The 21,787-nt window shown below is 41.3% G+C and overlaps 2 protein-coding genes across 6 annotated transcripts in view; both read left to right on the top strand.

Annotated features, from left to right (window-relative positions):
• The first annotated feature begins 151 nt into the window (after positions 1 to 151).
• Positions 152 to 16,437, top strand: DCLRE1A (DNA cross-link repair 1A). The gene is made up of 10 exons (XM_080596696.1): positions 152 to 840; positions 2,290 to 3,873; positions 5,708 to 5,841; positions 6,659 to 6,777; positions 8,199 to 8,342; positions 9,275 to 9,420; positions 11,015 to 11,169; positions 14,873 to 15,014; positions 15,663 to 15,859; positions 16,106 to 16,437. Exons 1-9 carry the CDS (start codon positions 423 to 425, stop codon positions 15,827 to 15,829), a joined length of 3,009 nt encoding a protein of 1,002 aa, XP_080452822.1. The 5' UTR covers positions 152 to 422; the 3' UTR covers positions 15,830 to 15,859; positions 16,106 to 16,437.
• Positions 16,438 to 17,823: 1,386 nt separating this feature from the next.
• Positions 17,824 to 21,787, top strand: part of LOC308196853 (uncharacterized protein) — a 9,245-nt gene continuing 5,281 nt past the window's right edge. For 2 of the 5 annotated variants that reach the window (XR_013952437.1, XM_080596543.1), the window contains exons 1-2: positions 17,824 to 19,332; positions 21,553 to 21,646. The gene's annotated coding sequence lies outside the window, so the exon portion shown is untranslated. Of the gene's footprint in view, positions 19,333 to 21,422; positions 21,511 to 21,552; positions 21,647 to 21,787 lie in introns of those variants that run through there. The other 3 variants (XR_013952438.1, XR_013952440.1, XR_013952439.1) reach the window with 3 other exon arrangements.

Raw genomic sequence — 21,787 nt, 5'->3', positions numbered from 1 at the left:
TTTTTTTTTTTTTTTTAAATAGATTAAAAGATGTGAAAAGCGGCGCAAACCAGACGATTAGGGCGGTGGGATTTTTTGGGGGGGGAGGCGAGGGGGGGATGCTGCGGGAACGGTGACGAAACTGCGGCCGTTGGTGTGGAAAGCCTCGGTGCCCGGGGCCGCTGAGGGCAATGGCGCCGCCCGGGGCTCCCGGGGGCTGCAGAGCGTGAGGGAAGCGATCGTCAAATCCTCTGGGGGTTAGGGGCCACCATGCTTCTGTCCCCTCGCGGGCTGCTGCTGGGTTTGGGGCCCTGTGGTGGTTTGTTAAGATGGAATGGGAGTGCTTCGCTGCCGGGCGGAGGGGAGAGAGGATGTGTTAGCAGAAAGCAGGCTGGGTTTATGAGGTGTTTCTGGGGGGAAAGGAGAGCGGTCCGTACGCTGCCATGTCTGAGGAGGACTTGTTGGAAGAGGACATTTGGGAGTACAAGTCCGTCAGGAAGCAAAAGCAGCAGAGCGCTTCGGAGAGTCCCTCCGCTCCTCTGCAGAAAGTAACCGACGGCAAACGCAGGCCGAAAAGAAAGGGAAATGGAAGTAAAAGGAAAAAGGTGGGGAAAAATGGTACTCTTCAGAAAAGTGAGCCGAGATCGAGGCCAAATGAGGATCCAGAGCCGAGTAAAGATGACAGCAGCGTGCACTCCCAGGAAAGCGCGGGCAGCCAGGCAGAGCACGGCTCACAAAGTGCGAGGCCGGTTCACGACGGGCACTGTCCGAGCTGTCAGATGCCCTTCTCCTTGCTGCTAGTCCAGACACCTCGGTGGCACGTTGCCGAATGTCTGGATACTCCAGGATCCACTGAAAAAGGTATGAGTAGGGTAAGAAAAAAGTCTTCGGGAAACAACGTTAAACACATAATCCTGCTATTAGCTTTGGTTTTCATACTTGGTTCGAAACGTGAAATGGTAGTTGGTATGATTTTTAGGAAGTTGTTACTGATCATTTATTGACATTTTTGTATCAAATTTTCAGTTCTTTATGAAGAACGTGGAAATCTGATATGGAAATCTTAGAATCTAGTCTCAAAACTTTGTGGAGCATTGATAAAGATTCATGATTGTTTAGCAAACCCCACTTTCACTGGTTTGAAGAAATCAAAGGTGTACGTTTACCAGTCTAAAATAATGGAATTTGTTTCAATCATTCAGTCAGTGTTCGCCAAAAGCCTCCTTCTGTTAAGACTTTACTACTTTTAACACAGAATTTCTTGAAGTATAAACGTCATTATCCTATACCCATGTTGATGTGTGATTTGTTCAGTTCTCTGAGGACAACTGTAATCAGAGATCAGTCCATTAAGTTAATTTGCTTGAAACGTTAGCTGCTGGTCAAGTATGCTTTGGAATTTTTATCCAGAATTATACACGAACATTCTTGTATCATAAGATAACACTGTTTGGTTTTCAGTTCTGCACAAGAGGAATAGAAATGGAATCATTCCCATGACTAGTTTCATGTGAGGAAATACCATGTTTATAAATATCTGCAACTTATCTTTTCATATCTTTTTTACTTTTCTTGAAGTTTCTTAAGAACAATGAAATCCGAGCCCTTATTCCTGATGTTGGCAGTGGTTTTGACTTGAGGCAGACGTGTTAACACTGGATTTCCATCTCTTCCTCCCATAATTAACAGCTAAAAAATACTGACTGATTTGCATCTGTCTTTAAATTCTCAAAAGTTAGGCTAACAAACTCAAAAATGGTTATGGAACAGCCACAGGTCTTTTGCTGGCAAATAGATCCTGAATACTTTTTGGACGTAGTAAGTACATGACAATTTTAAAATTTAACGTGTAACCTAGCAGACAATTTTAAATGCAGTTTCAGGTTGATTCAGAACCTCGGCTTAGTTTGTTTTGAAACATGTCTTGACCTTTTCTGGTGCTGTTGCTCTGAGATCATTGCTTGTGCATGACACAACTCGAAACTAGAATCCATGTAACTACGTTAGCACAGTACTGAAAGAGGGTGCCGTGCCCTTCTTGTTAGAAGGGTGAATGAATTCAGGCTTAATGCTGTGTTAGTATCAGCCTTTCGGTTTTAGGTTGGAAACATTCTTGTTCTGGCGTTCTCTCTGGAAAGAGATCTGGCAGCTTGAAAATTACTTTTTACTTGTGCCTTCTCTCCTCCAATAGCTGCATTTATAAGAAACAATTTTTAAGTTGTATGCCATATGTGTTTTTTATTTTAATGCTTATGCCAATTATATGTGCAAACTTATTAACAGAACTTCTCTTCTGACCTGTTTTCATAGAGTGTCCTGATGGCTTACTGTGCACTTCTACCATTCCATCTCACTACAAGCGCTATAGTCATTTCCTACTTGCAGCAAGCAGGGCGGGGGAATATCTGGTAAACTCTTCGGGAGACGCTTTGGAGAGGAAGTCCACATGCTCTGCTGCTGCAAAGTCAGGTTGTTTCCCAAGTCATTCAGAAGAAATTTCACAGAATGAGAAACCATCTAATAATGTAAAAAACATCCCAAAATATGAGTGTGCACCGATGGTACAGAGCTCACCACAAAAGAAGTCTCTAAATATAACCAGTGAAAGTACTTCCTCTTTTGCACATGCTCAAAACCCTCAACAAACGTTTCAGCTCACACAAACCACAGATAATAGTTGTAAATTTGAATTTTATGACTTTGCGTCCTCTCAGGAAAGTGTTACAGGAGAGGATCTGAGTAGTCAAAAAGATACAAATCAGCCAAGTCTACTACAGTCAAAAGTGGACTTCAGTGACTGTGAAATTTCTTACTCTCCACTGAGTACTTGTGAGGAAAGCGAAGATGAAACTGAAGAAGAGGAGAAAAAAGTAAAAATATCACAAAATAAATTATTCGAAGTCCAGAACTTTGAAGATACAGAATCTGATTCTGTGGAGGTCAAAAAATGTGATGGACTTTTTTTACAGCAGAAGCCTCAGTATAAGCGTATTGAACAGGGAAATTTTATGTTAAAAAACCAACACTGTGAGGGAGTAAATACGTGGAACTGTCAGCATTATAGCCTAAGAACTGCTTCTCAGAGTCACATGAGCAGCAACTTCTGTAATTCAGCATGTGTAGGTAATCAGCATCAGCAAGAGACACTAGTGACAGACTCCTCTTTTCCTTTTAGTTGTGATGTACTTAAGGAGGAGGTTCAACAGCCAGCATTGATTTCCTTGGCTGCTGATGCAGGTAACACAGAGCTGAAAGGTAGCGGTGCTTGTGCTTTGGATCCTGTGTACGTGGGTCTTACGGATACGCCACTGGTGTCCGTCAGAAAAGGTGCTGGCTCTCCTCTGTCACAAAAAAGTAAGGTTAGGAGGGACCCAAGTAGCGTTTTAACCAATCCAGATAAAATGGCTGCTGGTGTAATTGAAAAAGGTGCTCGCCAAGAAAGCTTGCAGTCGGTAGTGAAGAAAGAAGAAAACCTTAACGCAGCTGGTGTATGCTTTCCCAGCCCTGTCTCTAAAACAGCGTCATCTCATTCTTTAGCAAGTGTGAATGCCAAATCCAATTCTGCCAGAGAACTCAAACAAATGGACATTGGTGTTTTCTTTGGGTTAAAACCCAAAGTAAAAGAGGAAAGTAAGGAAGAGATGTGTTTGAGTGAGGAAAAGCAGACACCAAGTTCAGTAACTCCCAATGGAAAGAGGCCCAGACAGAAAAAAAGGAAAGCTGAAGGATCTGTGGAGGATGTAGAAGGAGCTGAAGAAAGTTCAAATAAAAATGGAGAGCTGGCAGATGTAACTTCTGGTGGCCAACGAAAGTGGAGAAAAAAATTTAGAGAATTACCTGCTACAGGTGAAGGAACAAGAAAAAAACAGTGCCCCTTCTACAAGAAAATACCAGGTGAGAGATAATTCTTTCTTTTTGTAGTGATTAACTAATTTGGGTTGGTGTGTTGTATTTTTCCCTAATGTAAGCCTTCAGCATATTCACTCTCCGTAGTCATTTAGACTGCAGTCTGTAACAACTTTTCCTTCTTCCATCCCAGTCAGTGAAGTCTTGTTTAGGTGCAGATAAACAGAAGAAAGTGATTGTAGAACCGGAGTCAGCAATGGCCTCATCAATAAAGCACACTGACACAGCCATCTCAGGAAAGTGATTTCAAGGACAGTCTTTTGCATGTGTTTGACAGAATAAGAAGCATGAGGAGTATTTAAAGACTGATTTACATTCTTATTTTTTTGGATATATCCCTTGTTAATATGCACTTCTCTTAATTACCAAATTTAATCTTCTATGTTGTTTCATTTGCCAGTGAAAATAGGGCAGTCAATAACAATTATTTCCTTACAGTAAGTAAAAAAAATATATATATATTTTGTATACGAAGCTCACAAATAGGAGAAATACGAAGCGCTACAACTATGTAAGCAAAGAAATTAAAACCAAGCAGAAGAATTTAGCTCAGAAAAACAGACAGGAATCCTTCAGTCTTCTCAATCTAAATACAGAATAATACACCAGGAACTTTAAAAAACAAACAAACAACAAAAAAAAAACTTCACATCCTCACAGGTCTGTTTACCACCAAAGGATTTAGTCTTAGTAAGGTATCTGAGGAAGCCAAATAGAAATACATCAGTGATTCCGAGTGCCAAGCTGCTGCTTGAAGATTGACCTACAAGTCTCTGTGAGGTTACACCAGTATCTTGGGTTCCATGGGCTGAGAGCATTTCCCATATGTAATAAATGTGAGGAGCAGAGTTCTGTGCCTACAATGAAATTCTAAAGTTGCTTTGCTATTATCTATATTATTTTTTGTTCTCAATATTATTACTAGACTTGAAGGGTATTTTTGTTTTTTTCTTTTCTTTTGGTTTCCGTTAGCAGACCACTCTATTTTTTTGGAGTTGCAAACACTTGAAGTTCGATCCTCCAGTGAGTAGAACTATTTCTAGTTCAGCTGCAAGATATGGGAAATTTGCTTAACAATGAAAAATATTTGAGTGCCACCAAACGCACTAGTTCTGTGCAGTATTTGGTGGTTTTACAAAAGTATAACCGAATGTGAAAGGACCATCTGTCGTACATTTACACTTAAAAAGAAAAAAAAAAGTTTGCAGAGAAGAGAGCTGTCTTTATACAAACAGCAGCTCACTGAAAACGTGGAATAGCAGCAAATCGGTCAAGTTTCATCTCAACAAATTTTTTTGAAGACCCCGGATCGCTTATTTGGTAACTATATGGTAGCATGTTTTAGGAGGAATATTAACCATAGAGTAATTGAAAAATTACAGTTTGATCACAAAATGCATTTTTTTAAGCTGTCACTGTCCATTTTATCTTGTGTTAAGATTCTGGTTTTAGATTTTAATCCAGAGAAACTTTCAGAAATACCAGCTGAATGCAGATAGATATTTTCTATTTGCTTAACCAGTTGTCATCTGTGTAGGATGGCAGCTGAACAACAGATACGTGGAAGGCCTTTGAACATATTTGCACTTGGATGCTTTGCGAAATCTTTGTTTTAATGAGAGAAAATCTTTTTTGTGACTGTTGACTCATATGCAAAACATGTTCATCCTTAAATCATCCCTAAAACTTTATAGAGTGTAACTGTTCTCCCTTTTCAATTTGGAATAAATAAAAAAAATAATAATAATGAAAAAAAAACCTTAGAAACTTGTTCTGAACTGTGCATGTTTACTGACGAGGTTCTTTTGCCTTTTTGCTGTAGGAACTGGTTTTACAGTTGATGCTTTCCAGTATGGAGAAATTGAAGGCTGCACAGCCTATTTCCTCACTCATTTTCACTCTGATCACTATTGTGGGTTGACAAAAAACTTCATGTTTCCAATCTACTGTAACAAGGTAAGGGCTTTCAAGGTTAGTGGATATTATCCAACTATTTGCAGCTATAATCACTTCTACAGTGGTGAAAATAAATAGAGGACTAGAAGTTCCATTGTTGGGACAGTTAGGCACGGTGGATATTTATAGGGGAATGTGGGATCCTCCTGTGAGAAAGCTTCGGGGTGACCTCATTGCAGCTTTCCAATGCTTAAAGGGGGCTTTTAAAAAAGATGGAGAGTGACTTTTTTTTCAGTCAGATAATGACAGGACAAGGGGGAATGGTTTTAAACTAAAAAAGGGGAGATATAAGTTAGAGGTTAGGAGCAAATGCTTTGCTCGGAGAGAGGTGAGGCACTGGCACAGGCTGTCCAGAGAAGTTGTGCATGCCCCATCCCTGGAGGTGTTTAAGGCCAGGTTGGATGGGGCCTTGACCAACCTGATCTAGTGGGTGGCATCCCTGTCCGTGGCAGGGAGGTTGGGACTAGGTCATCTTTAAGGTCCCTTCCAACCCAAACCATTTTGTGATTCTTGACTAGTCAATCTGTAACAGATGTTCGCTGTGTTGTTCCTCCGTGTTGGCCTCCTCTTGGATTCCAACCCATAACAGGCTGACAGGCTTTCAAAAGTTTGTTGGTTTTTTTTTTTTTTAAGACAGCTTTTCTTCAGTTTGCTTTTTGAGAGCTGAAATGCTACTGAAAGGCTTGATTATACACAGGATCTCATAGTTTCTCTCAAAGTCAGAATGTCTCGCTTTGAGAACCTTTGTTTCTAAAATAAATAAAGGCTTTTTTTAGATTCTGTTCCTATTCCATATTAAATCCTTTTCTTGTTACAGATAACTGGCAATCTGGTGAAGAGCAAACTTCGAGTCAAAGAGCAGTACGTCCATGTGCTGCCGATGGACACGGAATGTGTCGTGAATGGGATCAAAGTGGTGTTGCTCGATGCTAATCAGTATGTATCACTGCACTGGTTGTATAGAATATTAAGGATAGCTGTACAGAGGCAGTTTTTATTTCTGTAGTTCTTAGGTGTTAGTGGATCTGAAAAAACAAGGGTAGAAATTCTTCAGATACCTGACGTGACTTAGTAACGTGCATTTTCACTTCACAAGCAAACTAGGCGTGTAGAAACCTAAATTTATAGCAAGTAGCTAGCTTTTGAAATAGGTGAGTTGTTTTTGAAAATCAAACTGTTGAAACCCTGTTGAAATCTGGAGGGGAAAAAAAAATATCTACTGGATTTAGTGATAAAGGGTGAGATCTTTGCCCAGCATTACACTGTCAGTGTGTGTTAATGCTGGATTTAGGGTTCAGTAGCTGCTGGATTCTAGCCCCATGCTCTTGCCATTCTGTCTCTTGGTACCTTATTTGGCTATGGGCTCGAAGAGAAGTCCTTTTCCTAAACTATATATTGACACACAGCACTGTGTCACAGCTGGTTTGAATATTACTTATCTTAGGATTTGTTTATAGTTGGAGAGATAAGATTCCATGAAGTCCTTTGAGAACCCTTTCTGGGAATGAAGGAAGCCTTGTTTCTTATGTAATTTGGACGCTTTTCATTTTTCCTGTTTGCCTCCTTGATCCCCTGCCTTCAATTTAAAAGGCATGTAAACCTTAGGTACGAAGTTCAGCGTCTTGGAGAGTTTACCAATTCTGTCATTTTAGCTCTGATTCATGCCAGTTTTCCTGGTTTCTGAGATTTCATTTACCCTTTACAGATGATTCATGTCCAAAATAGTCCCAGTCTGGTTTTCCAGTCTGCACTTGCCCTTCAGACAGCTTTGGTGAGGAACTGCAGAAGGCGCAGTGGATGCATTGTGGCCAACACAAGAGTTGTATTTATAACCACTGAATTCTGGATGTTGGATGATGTTTAAAACCTGCAAATAGAGTTTAAAAAGAAATGCTTCAGTAAGTCCTCCAGGAATGAAGATACATCTGAAATAATACAATAACGTTTCTCCCAAATAAGAATGCTGCTGCTTTTTGGTGTGCTGTTTCTTCTTTAAATCAAGTCTAACAGAATCTCAGAGATTGCAACTGAGGCAGCATCTTTGTAGTACCTAGAAGAAAGAACATCCCAAAAAGGAAATAATGCTTGATTACATTGTTGTTGGTGATTTTTCTTCTTTCCATCTCAGCTGAGAACTCAAGGCTACCTTGAGGCAATAAGGATAGCTTTAGAATTCCTTTATAAAACAAGAATTTCTAGCTAACTTAGACAGTGTAGTAGCTGTGATTTTAAAATGCTGTTCTGCATCCTTTCATGCCACTGGAGAGTGGTTTATCTCTTGTCTTAAGGCACTACACCTGTATAGAAACTAACATCATTTGTGTGGGGTTTTCATGTTTTTTGTTTTTCCTTTCCAGTTGTCCAGGTGCAACAATGATCCTTTTTCGTCTGCCCAGTGGAACTGCTATCCTGCACACAGGAGACTTCAGGGCCAATCCTTCTATGGAGCGCTACCCTGCTTTGATCGGTCAAAAAGTCCACACCCTTTACCTTGATACCACGTAAGCTGCATTTAACGTATATTTTTTCAATGTAATGTTCCTCTTTTCAGTTTAGTAAGACTTTGGGTGAACCACATAAATGTGAGTATAAATGACCTTACCGTTTTAACACTTGTTAGCTACTGTTATATAAAATCAGGTATTTTTTGAAAGTCCTTATATGTCTACCTTGTTCATCTCTTATGCTGTTACATGAGAGATTAAAAGTGGGTGTTGGAAAAAATAGTGAAGTATTTGTTGAGATGACCATCTTATTTATACGTGGTATTAAGTTCTGGGTTGCAAAATTTGTACATTAAGCGTTCAACTCTAAAACTGGAGGATCGTGGAACGTCGCTTTTATGAGTATTCAGCTATATTGTGAAAGGGATGGGGGGGAAGAGAGAATTCAGAGAGTGATAGAATGCCAAATGGTTGTCACTTATCCAGGTTTTCATTAGACCTTTCTGTGACTCATGTATATAAAATTGTTTTTCTGTGTATGATGACTAATGCCCAGCTGCAGTCTTTCATTTCTCTTCCATATGTTTCTGCGAATGAATAATGCTTTATGTTATGGTTTGTGTGCATGAGGAAAAATAGACATAAGGATGTAATTAGTACATGCTACAAATATCTAGCTTGAAAGAGCACTTGGTATTTATAGAGGAAAAAAGCTACAGAATTGAGTGTCAGTGTCAGACAAGTGAATGGTTGTAGGGTTGTAGAGAGAAGACTGATGTACTCAGTGTAAATTTTATTCCAACAGTTTCATCTGAGCACTTCAGTGGTTTCTAATAAATAGATTTTAAGTAGACTGAAGTTATATTTCAGAATAGCATCTTTGTCATTACTTTGTGAAAGTGTACGTGCAATTTGGAGGTCCTTCTTGGTAAATTCAGATGTCTTCTATCTGGTGTAATGAACTGGTGTATCATGTTTCCATGCCCCAGATACTGTAGTCCTGAATACACTTTTCCTTCTCAACAAGAAGTTATCCAGTTTGCTGTCAATACTGCCTTTGAGACAGTGACCTTAAACCCGCGTACTCTAGTTGTCTGTGGCACCTATTCCATTGGAAAAGAAAAAGTGTTTTTAGGTATGTAAAAAAAACAAAACTGTAATTCATCAAATAACTAAATAAATGTCTAAATCAGTGTTAATGGCCTTTTAAGATATAAATGGTCCCTTAGTCTTAGTGGTCAGATATTGCATTAAGAAGTTAAGCACATTTAATAATCGTACTGTTAGTACTTTATTTTTCTAATCAGTAAGTTTAAACTTTCTGATAGAAATATTTTTCTGACATTTTTACAACCACCACCCCCCACACACATACGCAGAAGGCAAATTTGGATACCAAATGAATGGACCTGTTTGTTTGATTGTGGCGAGAAAAGGGCTAAAGACAATTTAAAAGCATAAATGTCATTTTAAGTTTTAATTATCTCATTTTGTCAAGAGAGCAGGGGGATGTAGTTATTCTTCAACTTCTATATTGCTAATGGTTTTTCCTTCCAGGTTTATATTATGTATTTTTGTGAATATGTATAGTAATCAGTTTTAATGAAATCTGTTTTACCACAGCATTCCCCAAACCAAAACACATCTTTTCTGTCTTAATGAAAATCTTGTATGCTATGCTTCACTCAGTTACAGTGTTAGAAAACAAATTGATTGCCCAGATGTATACCCCGGAGCAGGCAGCTGTGTACCATTTGTGATTTGAGTATATTTGAAGTCATCAATACAAGAATTTCACACTGAAATTTAGTTTATTTACATTGTTTGTAGCATATCCCAAAAACTAAGCTTTTCTGGCTTGTTTGAAATAAATAACAATTCACCCAGTAACATTTTACCAAAGAAATACGACTTAGAACTTATCAAAGTGCTTCTATTCTCCTTCTCTTTCCAGTTGTCATACTAAATTTTGGTACTGAAAAAGATGTTTGTTTTTAACAGCCATTAATTTCTCTTCTTAATTTTAGGATATGAAATACTGTTCATCTTGTTGAATATGGATTTTTTTTTTTCAATATTAAAAATAATTGTAGAATCATAGAGTATCCCAAGTTGGAAGGGACCCACAAGGATCATCAGCTCCTACTCCTTGGTCTGCATGACACCACACAGAAAATCAGACCCTGTGTCTGAGGACGTTGTTCAAACGCTTCTTGACCTCCATTGGTCTCGGTGCCATGACCACTGCCCTGGGGAGCCTGTCCCAGTGCCCGACCACCCTCTGGGTGCAGAACCTTTCCCTAACCCCCAGCCTGACCCTCCCCTGTCTCAGCTCCATGCCGTTCCCTCGGGTCCTGTCGCTGTCCCCAGAGAGCAGAGCTCAGCGCCTGCCCCTCCGCTCCCCTCGTGAGGGAGCTGCAGGCCGCCATGAGGCCTCCCCTCGGCCTGCTCTGCTCTGGGCTGAACAAACCAAGGGAACTCAGCTGCTCCTCACACACCTTGCCCTCTAGGCCCTTCACTATCTCTGTAACCCTCCTTTGGGCACTCTCTAACAGTTCTATGTCCTTTTTATGCTGTGGCGCCCAAACCTGCACACTGCACTTGGGGTGATATTCCAGTGCAGTAACTAGGAATCTCTCCAAAACAAGTAACAAAATAGCTCTTCCTTTATATTTTTTTTTTCCTGCGTGTTCAGTTGTTTATTTATTTTTTTCCAATTAATCCTAAAGCAATTGCTGAAGTTCTGGGCTCGAAAGCAAGCATGTCCCGTGATAAATACAAAACACTGCAGTGCTTGGAGTCAGCAGCTGTTAATTCCCTCATCAGTGTGGACTGGGCTGGTACTTTGCTTCACATTCTTCCCATGATGCAAATTACTTTTAAGGTAAGTTCTGAAAATACACTGTTAGTTAACTTGCTAGCTAATCTTACTGTTGGTTCCTCCCAGCCAGTGTTTGGTGCTTTTTACCCTCTTGTCAGATCATATTTATTTAGTAGAGTTTTGACATACTGCAATACACTGAAAATGAAATGCAATTAAGCATTAATAAATGTCTCCAAACGTGATGCACGGAAAGTGTAACTTCAGTACAGTGCTTGTACAAGATAAGGTAAGGTTTGTTCAAAGGCTTGCTCTTTGCAGGCCTTTTTGAAGTAGGTTTATGTAATGACTCCAGGATCTATCCTATTAGCAATTAATATATTTTGACATTGAGTCCCTGCTTTGAGCCTGTCTTTTACTTTGTGTGATGTAGGAGAAGACCAGAAGGATTTTCTGGCTGAGACTTCCCCTGTTTTGAGGCAGCCTGTGAACATTTCCTAATTTCAGCCTGATGTTTGACATGAAAAAGAAATAGGGTTCTCCATGTTCATCTCTCAGGTCAATTTCCTTAGACTTACAATCATACTTTCATTTGTTAAAAGCATATTCTTTCTGCTCTTGTGCCGAAGAATGTGGATATGGATACTGGGGGATACACATGAGAATACAGATACTGGAAAATCAGTGAAAAGCCTTCCGTAAACAAATGCACTCAGTAAATGAATTGAAGGACACTTCATACGTACACATGCTTTAGTTTTTCCACACAGAGGAATCTTCTGTTATTTGTAGCAAAAGCAAGTAAAGCAGTTCTTGTTTAAGACATTATTTCTTCTTAGATGACTTTAAGTACACATTTCAGTCAAGAGATTTGAGACAGCAGGATTTTCTTGTTGAGAGCTTCTGTGGGGATTCCTTAGTTAGGAAAGGTGACTAATCCCTGGGGGGAAAAGGTGTTTCTAAATAGACCACAAAACACAGAATGGCATTAAGGCAAAGCAGCAGGCTCTAGTTTAAAGGTAACCTGAAAGAGAAACAGTGGTCACTTAGGCCTCACAAACTTGGATTTATTTTTCTGCATTAGTGCAGGCCTGCTGTGCCATCCCAAGCAAATTCTTCAGAGCAAGATGGTATTTAGCTGCAGACTCAGTCAAGGTCAGAGTTGACCTAAAAAGGAGAAAAGGAGGCTGTATGATTTGGACAGGAGGTACAGGAAAAAGAACTTAGTGTTTCAGTATTCTGAGTTGTTTTATAATCTTTTCCATGGTGAGACAGGAAATGAGTGGTGGGAATGTATATGGATTTTTTTTATGTGTTGTCTTAATAAACTGTGCTATATGTTAGTTTCTTCTGCAGCTTTTTGGCTTGTTACACGATTCTGCTGCTGCATCCCAGTGTGTGTGGAGTACTCACATAGTTGGACTTTTTTGGGCAGAGGGCGTGATTATACCACAAGGATGTCTTACGCAGCCTTACTTCTCAGGGTGAGGCAGTCATATCATGTGCAGGGGTTCATCTCTCAGAATGGGGATTCTGGACAAACCTACAGCATGCCAGAAGCGATGCCTGGAACCTGCAAAGGGCCAGGAAGGGCTAAAGGCACAGAGATTCAGTGGACAGAGATGGGAGGCCTGCTATACCAGCCGTGGTCCTCTGCACTGGGACTTTCACTTCATATGTGAAGTTGTTCAAATGTTGTCTCACCCTCTCATTACAAATTTTGTGTCCATGTGAAGAAGGCATCGGAGTGGTCTTCCAGAGGCTAAGCTTCGGATGAGGCCAGTAGCTAGGTGTGAATGCCCTGCTGAAATGTAGTATCAGTAAACTGTGAGAATGTTAAGTGCTTAAAGAGGAGTTCCCATTGCCATTTATCTTATTTCTGCTCCAGTAGCATCAGTAAACAAGAACTCAGAAAATAGTATTTCAAGAATTACCTGATCAAGTACTGTTGACTTTAGCAACACTAGATAACAGCCTGTCGTGGTGATTGGAGGAGCTTGATTTAGCAGTAAAATGTGTTTTCCATTTTAAAAGGATGAAGGTTTAGAATAGTGTTGGCCAAAGAAATAAGAGATTGGAATGTGTATTTAAAGTGAGCTTGTTATGAGCAAACACTGTAGCCATTTGTTTTGTGGAAAGAGGCCGTCTTTTCTACAGTGCATGTATGTTTCTCTTGAAACAAAAACAACATTTTATAAGTTAAAAGTTGGGGCTTCTGCCACTTGAATATGCAGTGGAAGATTTCCAGAGAACTGGGGTCTTCAGGTCTGTGCACCTCCTTCACGGTGCTTAGCTCCGTAACGTCATTCACTGAAAATCGAGGGGAGATGTTCAAAAGTGTCTGTGATTGAAATGCACAAATTGTTTTTGATGGGATTGAAATTGCATCCGTAGTGTGAATGTTGCACACTTGATTTATAACAAAAATTGAGAACAAATTAGCATTGGTTAATATCATAATTGTTGTATTTGAAGTACTGTATTTAGATCTCATGAAGGCAAGGGGAGGAAATACGGTTTTTGTGAATTGTTGCCTTAAGCTCTGTCAGTTTTCTTAAATGAAGTGTGAAGAAGCAGGCTGCTGCAGTTGTATTTGTAATCTAGTGAAGATTGGACTTCTGCAGTGCATTAAGAGCCGTGGAGGCTGGCCATAATTCCTGTTGCAAGTGCAGCGTGTTGTGGTAGGGTGTTTTGTAAGTCTTTTACGTGCCCAGATTGATGGGCTCTGTACGTTGCTACTGGGCAGTGTACTGAAGGTGCTGCTAAATGCAGCAGTGTCGCAGGCAGCTTTCCACTTCTCTGTGTAATGATTTTCAAGTGTCTGGCAGGGTGGTTAGTGTTCTGTCACAGCCTCCCCATCTCCACCTCCCTCCCCTTTTTTTATTCAGCAGTCTTAATTTTTTGTGTTCCTCTTCCTGCTGCTGACATAAAGTTTATGATTTTGAGTTCTAAAATCTCCTAAGTCTTTCAAATGAAGAATATGCCTTTAAGGTTTTATACAGGACACGTGAAATTGATTTTCTGCTTTTGGTTTGAAATAATACTGACTTCACTTCATCCAGGAATAAGATTGTACATTCCTTATACTTCTTTCTCATCTTCTTCCTGATCCTAGCTTAAACAACATTGAAGGCTAACTTAGCCAACTTGGAAACTATTTAAATTTCAATTTTTTTTAATTTTTTTTAAGAGTGAAGAAATGAGAGCTAGTTTCCTTCCTATCATGACTGGAGACATGATAAAGCACAGTTAGTTGTCAGAGCAATACTGTACTTGTGCACTGGCTTGCTGCAATTTTTTGGGTAGTTTACTTAATCTTTGAGTGCTTCTGGAAACAAACGGATATCGAGATGTCAGTGGTACTTTAAATTAACCAGATGATTTTGCACTGAAGCTGGCTTTTACTTTCTTTTATCAGAACTCAGCTGCAAGAGTGCTGACCTCCAGCTGAGCGAAGGAAATGAATAGCTTGGGGACAAGATATACAAGATGTAATTATGCCTCATGTGTTCGGATTTGTAATGCGTAGCTATTAATATGCACTTGTTCAGATGAAGCAGTTGAGATCCTAACGTACAAGGTGTTCTGCAGATGTAAATATTTATCATTATTAATTTGAAGGCAGGTGGTATTTAAAAGAAAAAAAGTCCTTATCAAAACATGAAAAAATAAAATTCAGTCTGAGGTGTCTCCATCATAAAATCTCCAATCTTTAGACTAAAGAGCCATTTAATGGGACTCAGTATGTGCTATATTCTTTTAACAGGGCTTGCAAGACCACTTAAATAAGTTTTCTGAGAATTTTGATCAAGTTCTGGCTTTCAAACCTACTGGATGGACCTACTCTGATTCATGCCTTTCTCTGCTGGATATCAAACCTCAGACGAGAGGAAGGATCACCATTTATGGTATAAGTGTGGTAAAGATTCAGTGCATCTGGTTGTGTGAATGATTTTCTTATTTTTTGTTCTGGAAACTCCTACTGTTCATTGTAACTAATGCTTTTTCTGATAAATTCTTGAGAAACCGAACAGATGGATCTCTCCAGGAGAACAGTAATCGAGGACACTGTAAACGTAGATTTTTATGTACATTTTGCTCATGTCCTCCTCTTGCAAACAAAGGCTTTTATATGATATTTGCAGAAACTTCAAGGATGAAATCTTGGCCCTAGTGATGCCGGTGGCAGTGCAGTTCCAGAGCCAAGATTTCATTCCATACGTTGCTCCAACACTGGGGAGACTGGGGATCTTTCTCTCCCTCTTATTTCTTTTCAGTGCATGGAATTTAATCTCTTAAAAACTTTAACATTTGTTTAATTGAATGTTAGATACTGTTCATTTTGCACAGATGATTGATTTGTTAACATAATGCAAGGTAAATTTTCCAGAAATAAAATCTGGATTTTCATTTTACCTTAGCTATAAGATTTAGATCTCCAGTTTGTTGCTTTTTTTTTTTTTAATAATTCAAGTTTTTCTGAGCTGAAATTTGCAAAAGTATTTTGGCAAGAAACTAAGTGGACTGATAGATTGCTCTGATTTGTTTTATTTCAGGAATTCCTTATAGTGAACACAGCAGTTACCTGGAAATGAAGCATTTTGTTCAATGGTTGAAGCCACAGAAAATCATCCCCACTGTAAATGTTGGTGACTGGAGAGCCAGAAGCTTGATGGAAAAGCATTTTAGAGACTGGATGACTGAGGGCAGTGGACATAAATAACTGTAAAGAATAATGTACATTTCAAAAGAGGTAGGCTGAAGGGGAAATTGAGAGTTCCTGTGAAATTGTTTAACTCCTCCTTTTTCCACGGAGCTCTGTATGGGAAGGTCTACGCTGCCAATCTCCTGAGAGAGCTGGACTGGGGCGGGGAAGAGCACCTTGTTTTCTGATGTAGCTACTAATTTATTTTCCCATAACTTTATAACTTGTTTGCAAATGTATATTGCAGTTTACTAAAATCTAACTCTTTTTTTCCCATTCTTATTTTTTCCTCAGATTATGGAGATTCCTAGATGTATGATGCTGGGAGTGAAACCACCTCCAGGTTCATCATTTTGGAAAATAATTTATTGCAATAAATGCAACAACATTATGCTTATGTCACATGCTGCTAATTCAGGCTTCAGAGAAGCTCATTCCATGAGGCAGAACTGGCTGTAGTTACACCCACAATTCAAAACTTGTAAGACGTTTACCTTATGACAGAGGATTGGCAGAGGTTTCTGCAACATACATACTTAGAAGAATGAATTTTATAAAAGATATTGCTACCTACATTCTACTCAAGATTTTCTATGTTTTTTTTTTTTTAAATAAAGAACCTCCGTGAAGCCTGTGTGTTCTTCTTAAGAGCAAAGTACATTTCTTTTCAGTACTGTAGTTGCTAATCTGAGAAAACTCTTTAATGCTTTCAGTGAACGTTCCATATATGTTGCTTGTGTTGCCCTTGTAGTGCAAATTCTCAATACGTGGTCAAAGCACAGAAGTGCTTCCTCTTCACGTAGTACAGAGCTTCTGGGTTTGCGGGGTTGTATGTACAGGTTTGCCACTTGAATTCTGGAAAAACAAGAAAGGCAAATAGTAGTGCTGGCAACAGAAAACTGAGTTTCCCTTTGTGTTTTACTCCTGAATCCTGACAGATTCTTAGTGCTGCTTTTTCTGTATCTGCTTAGTATTTATTATGCTGAAGTACGTAGTTGCATGCAGGCACACAAGTATAATTTTAAGCATTAATATGAAAGAATGCCAAAGTTTCAGGACTTAAACAGAAATTTGGATCATGCATAAAGAATCATCCTTCAACTGCCTTGAATGGCTAATCTGAAATCTTCAATGCCTTTTCTGTCAGGAAAATGCTTATTTAATGATCAGTGTAAGTATAAACAGATCCGTGTCTTTGAATGATGAGCTCTGTAATGTAATATCACTTTTTATCTTCTCAGAGAAATAACCATGCAAGACTCTGACAGAAGAAAATTCTTACACTGATTCACAATTCTCTCAGTACATTCACTGACATATGACATTGTTAAATGGTTCTGTTTAAATTAGGCAATTAAAGGCATCTGAAGTTTTTATTCTACATAATGCATTATGCTCGCTCCCCTTATCACAAGCACTGTTCATTGCCTTGGATTCGGCATACTCATTTCTACAGTTCCACTCCATGTTGGAGTAGGTGTGTTAAAAAATTATCTGTTAAAGTGCTTGCAACTACAGAGCCTGAATTACTGTCTCGAATGTACAAGTAGGAGCAAATTTAGGGGTATGGCTTGATGAGTGAATGCTTCTAACACTTCAGTCGTTTAGGAATTGTTTGTGGTTTTGGGCTCCTGTGTCTTTTTCTTATTTTGACTTATTGACTTATTTTGCACAAAGTATGAGGTACTGGAGTAAGCACACTGAGGTCAAAATGGTAATCGCAGCTCTGACATCTTCTTGCTTCCATAATTACATTTTCAGGAATGAATATCCCTACAGAGAATGAGTATGTGCGTGGGCTCGGAACATGCTGGTGCGGTTACAGGTTTGCAACTCAATTAGCTAGCCTTTATGCAAATAGTAGCAGAGAACCAAAATAAACCGGCTTTCACTGCAGATGGTAGGTGTGAGACACCTGTTGCCTCACGGTGGCTCTACCTTGTGCTATCGGTTTCTACGCTGTTATCTAGAGTAAAGGGTTGTGTGGGTGGGGTTTTTTTTTGGGGGGGGGGGGGAGGGAGAGGCAGGGGGGCTAAAGCAAACTTATTTCTGGAACTAACCACAAAAATGTGTCTTGGAAGACACTGACATTGACATCTACGAGATTGACTCAGTTAATATTGTTCTGATTTGGAACACATGCTGATAGGCTCACAAAGCAAAAGCAGAAGAGGAATGGCTTTTGTACCAGATTCCTTTTTAGTCTGTGTGTGCTGGAGTCTGTTTTCAGTTGTCTGCTCTGCTGTAGGTATTGGTGCATCAGCCCTCTGATTGCTTTCATTCCTCCTCCTTTCTGGTTTGTATTTGTACTTCTACCAGCTGTTTTTCGAGGGTAGCCTTGAATGCTGCAGCATTTCATCCTCCTTCATGTTAGGAGCTCTCCATGTTACCATTTACTTGGCCTCCTTCATATGGAAAAAAGTCTTCTCAGAATCCAAACTCCGGAAATAAAGTATTGTTTTTATTCTCCATATTGTAAGGGAAGAAGATTAATAACAGGATTAGATTTCTTAGATTGCCAAGAAGGGCAGAGTAACGGCTGTGGAAAACCATTTAATTAAACAAGATTTTTGTGGGAAGATTTATTGCAGGACCTTTTCTCTTTCCTTTCCTAGATTGTTCCTCGGGAAGGCTCTCTGATCGCAGCTGATTAAGTCCTGTAGGGGGCACAGACATATGATAAACCTTATTTCAGAGTTGCTGAAGTGTAATTAAGTAGGACTTGGGGAGTAGCTCCACTTTTCCTAATGATGGAGAAAATGTTTCCTGTCTTTAGGCAATGTTGACATGAGGGATACATGATTGGAGTGGAAAAAAAATGTTATTTTGGTTACAAGTGTTCACTCTAACTGAGGATACCACTATCTCAAAGTCAATAGACTGGAGGTTATTTTGGCTTTCTTTGTTAAAGCAAGATTTGACCCCAGTCCCCCGTGCAGAGGGTAGATGAGGCAGGCTCTGTACTTACCTCCACATCAAATGAGTGCCACACGTCAACGTAAATAACAGATTTTTCTAAAGCAAGATGGGCTCGTGAATACCCTGGATGTTCTTCTAATTTGTTAAGTGCTGACAGACTTGGGGCAGAAGGCAAAGCAGGCAAAAGGGCAGCTGTAACCTCCTCAGTCAGTGCCCACTCTAAAGGATCACTTTGTATTTCCCATCAGGACTCCCTGCTCTGATTACTTATCACCCTGATAGGCAGATAAATGAGCTAAAAGCAACGCTGTTTGAAAAGGGCAGCAGGAGGGGAAAGGGGAGAGGAGGAAAGCAATGTGCTCAATGAGCTGAGTCAGGCATGGGCTGTGAGAAACAAAAATCACAGAGGAGGGCTTGGTGCTTTCCATGCACGCCTTACAGCCCCCAGGCACGCTGCCTGCAGCCTTCCACACTTCAAAGGGGAGCCACCACCACGTACCTGTATGAAGCCAAGAAGCAGTCCCAAGGGCCCAGAGGAGGATTCCTCCAGCTGGTTTGTCTGCTCCCTGATCACCAGGGAACAGAAATAGAGAAATTATTGGGTATGTATTTGAAAAGGGGCTCATCACGTGAGTGAGTCTGGACTTTTGGTCTGGTCTCCCACCTGCATTTAGCGCATAGTGTGAGGTGCTGGTGGGTTAAGAGTGAGACCCTAAATCTCTGGCCAGCACAACCACCGCAGGCTCATGCTTGCTTTCAGGCAGAGAGGTGGTGCACGGGCGGGCCAGTTCTGCTGCGGTGCCAGCAGAAGCCTGGGAAGCCTCGTGTGGAGCTGCAGCCTGCAAAGGCAGACCCTGCACCGCCTGGGTGCCTTTCCTGGTTCCACTTTCCCTGAACCCTTACCCACTGTTGTACAGTGGCACCTCGTTATCGAATCTCCAGCAAATACTTTGGCAGGGAAGGGTCTTTTCCACTCGGTCACATTTACATGTGCCATGGTATCTCCGGGCAGATAGCATCCTGTTTGTGCCAGTTTCCAGCAAGTGCTTATATAAAACAGTTTTTAAAAATCCTAAATTTTCCCATTTTGCATTTGAATTTAACTTTATTCACCTTTCCTTCTGTACGCTGTATTGGTTGTTATGGGTAGAAGAGGAGAAGATGCACCATTTCAGGGAAAAAAGACACGTGAAAAAGTGCATGTGAGGACAAGGTGACACGAGGACACAAATGCAAACAGGGTGACTTGGGAGCTGAGTTCAGCAAGATGAGGTTCTGCTCGCGCTGCCTCCCACCCCTCCTGGCTGCCCACCAGCCTTCATGCAGGGAGACGCTGCTTTTGGTGAACCGTGTTGCGAGAAGCAAAACTTGCTTTTTCTGGTCACTCCAGTCATTTGTGAACTCCTGGCAGAGACCACAGCACTGCCAGCAGCAGGCTCCAACCCGTGTTTCAGCTCCCGTTTTGGAGCGGAGATGGGTTGGTGTGTTTATCCCAGTGGGGCTTCCTCGGCCAGGAAGGCAGGTTGGGCCTCACCCGGTGTCCGAGCTGCGTTACTTGCTCAGCTCTCCACCCTGCTCTGGGTTGGATCTGCCTGAACCAGGGAGCTGCAGCTGAAATCCACTCCTCTGTGCTGCTTCCTAGGCCAAGGGAGTGAGCTCCGGGGCAGAGCAGAAACATGGTTTGCCTCTAGGTCCTTCATGGTCACTCATGGAGGAGGTAGCTCCTCCCAGGGCTTTAGCAGGGCCTGAGGATCGCTGGGGCAGTGACTGACAGCTTGGGGGTCTGAAATGGGGCTCTGAGTGGTGGGCAGGGACACTGGGAGCTACTGGGGCCTCCGGAGAGACAAACGTCTCCAGCAGTGTGTAAAGGTGCCTGGATTTCTGCCCTGTGACAGCAGGCCCTCTGATTTTGACAGCAGAGACAAGGGGAGAGGAGCAAGGGTGGTACGACAGCGGGTCACTGCCTGATGGCTCGTCAGGTAACGACTAACTACCAAAGCACCCAAACGGAGGGACAGGGTGGGGGAGCAGGCCACGGCCTGATTTATATCCCTTCTGTCAAATGCCGCCTGCACGGAGCTGTCAGTGATCCACTCACTCGTGAGTGAAACCAAAAGGTCCATGGAGGAGCCCGGTGAACCATCAGGCACAGCACACTCACAAAACACCTTGCCCACCAGGCGACCAAAATCAAGTCATTTCCTTTCTGTTGACAACCCATTTCTTTCTTCCTTCTTTCTTCCTCTCCTTTTTAACCCCTTGGGGAGTACTGGTTGTGGTTTGGGATGCTAGCGTGCAAGCCAGAGTCCAAGCCAGCAGCAGATACCATGTAGAGAAGGAGCTCATTGCACCACAGAAAGCTCAGGAAAGGCAGCAAAGGGATCTGTGTGCACCTGGAGCAAACAGGACAGTGGTGAAGCTTGCCAGAGCAGCCATGAAATGTGATGCTTAATCAATCGGGGAAATTTCGGGGATTTCACAGTGACAGAACTGAATGGTCAGTGACTTACCTTCCAGTCAAAGCTGGCAGACGTGGAGGCTCTTGTTTCCTGGTTTGGTGCTTTCCAGTTCCCTCTGGGGATGTTTACTCAACCAAGCAGCCTGATTTCTATGCCCCCTGGGGACAGAAAATTCCTTACCGTTGTGTGCTATAAATTTGGCTGCAGCCCCAAGCTGCTGTTTAGGAAGCTCTGGGAATGAGCACGAGGAGGTAAAGGTGCGCAGGAGCCAGCCAGGCAGGATGGCCTCTCGCTGAGATGAGGCTCAGATCATGCCCTCAGGTACACCTCCATCTGCTGCTTTTCTTTTCTTATTCTTTACAGATGTTACAATAGCGCCTCAGACCTGGGACAAACCAGTTCCATGCCAGGAGAAGACCAGACACCGTCACCTAACAGAGGTGCAGGAGACTCACAGGTGCACTTCAGGGGTCTGGGGTGGTTGGTGTCCCAAACCTGCAAGGGGTCCTGAAAGCAGCCAGACCACTGAAGTAGCACTCAGGAGTTATCCCAGAGGTTCCTGGCCAGCTGGCTGCCCAGTAGCCCCTGGACGAGACAG

The sequence above is a fragment of the Anser brachyrhynchus genome, assembly GCF_964034855.1.
Source record: "Anser brachyrhynchus genome assembly, chromosome: 6".
NCBI classification, from domain to species: Eukaryota; Metazoa; Chordata; class Aves; order Anseriformes; family Anatidae; genus Anser; species Anser brachyrhynchus.
The sequence above is the reverse complement of the archived record's forward strand: the minus strand, read 5'-3'. Positions and strand labels throughout refer to the sequence as shown.

Coding starts and splice junctions, on each gene's coding strand:
- DCLRE1A (XM_080596696.1), top strand. CDS start 423: ATGTCTGAGGAGGACTTGTTGGAAGAGGACATTTGGGAGTACAAGTCC. Junction 9,421..11,014: donor AAAAGAAAAAGTGTTTTTAG/GTATGTAAAAAA, acceptor TTAATCCTAAAG/CAATTGCTGAAGTTCTGGGC. Junction 15,015..15,662: donor AGGAAGGATCACCATTTATG/GTATAAGTGTGG, acceptor GTTTTATTTCAG/GAATTCCTTATAGTGAACAC.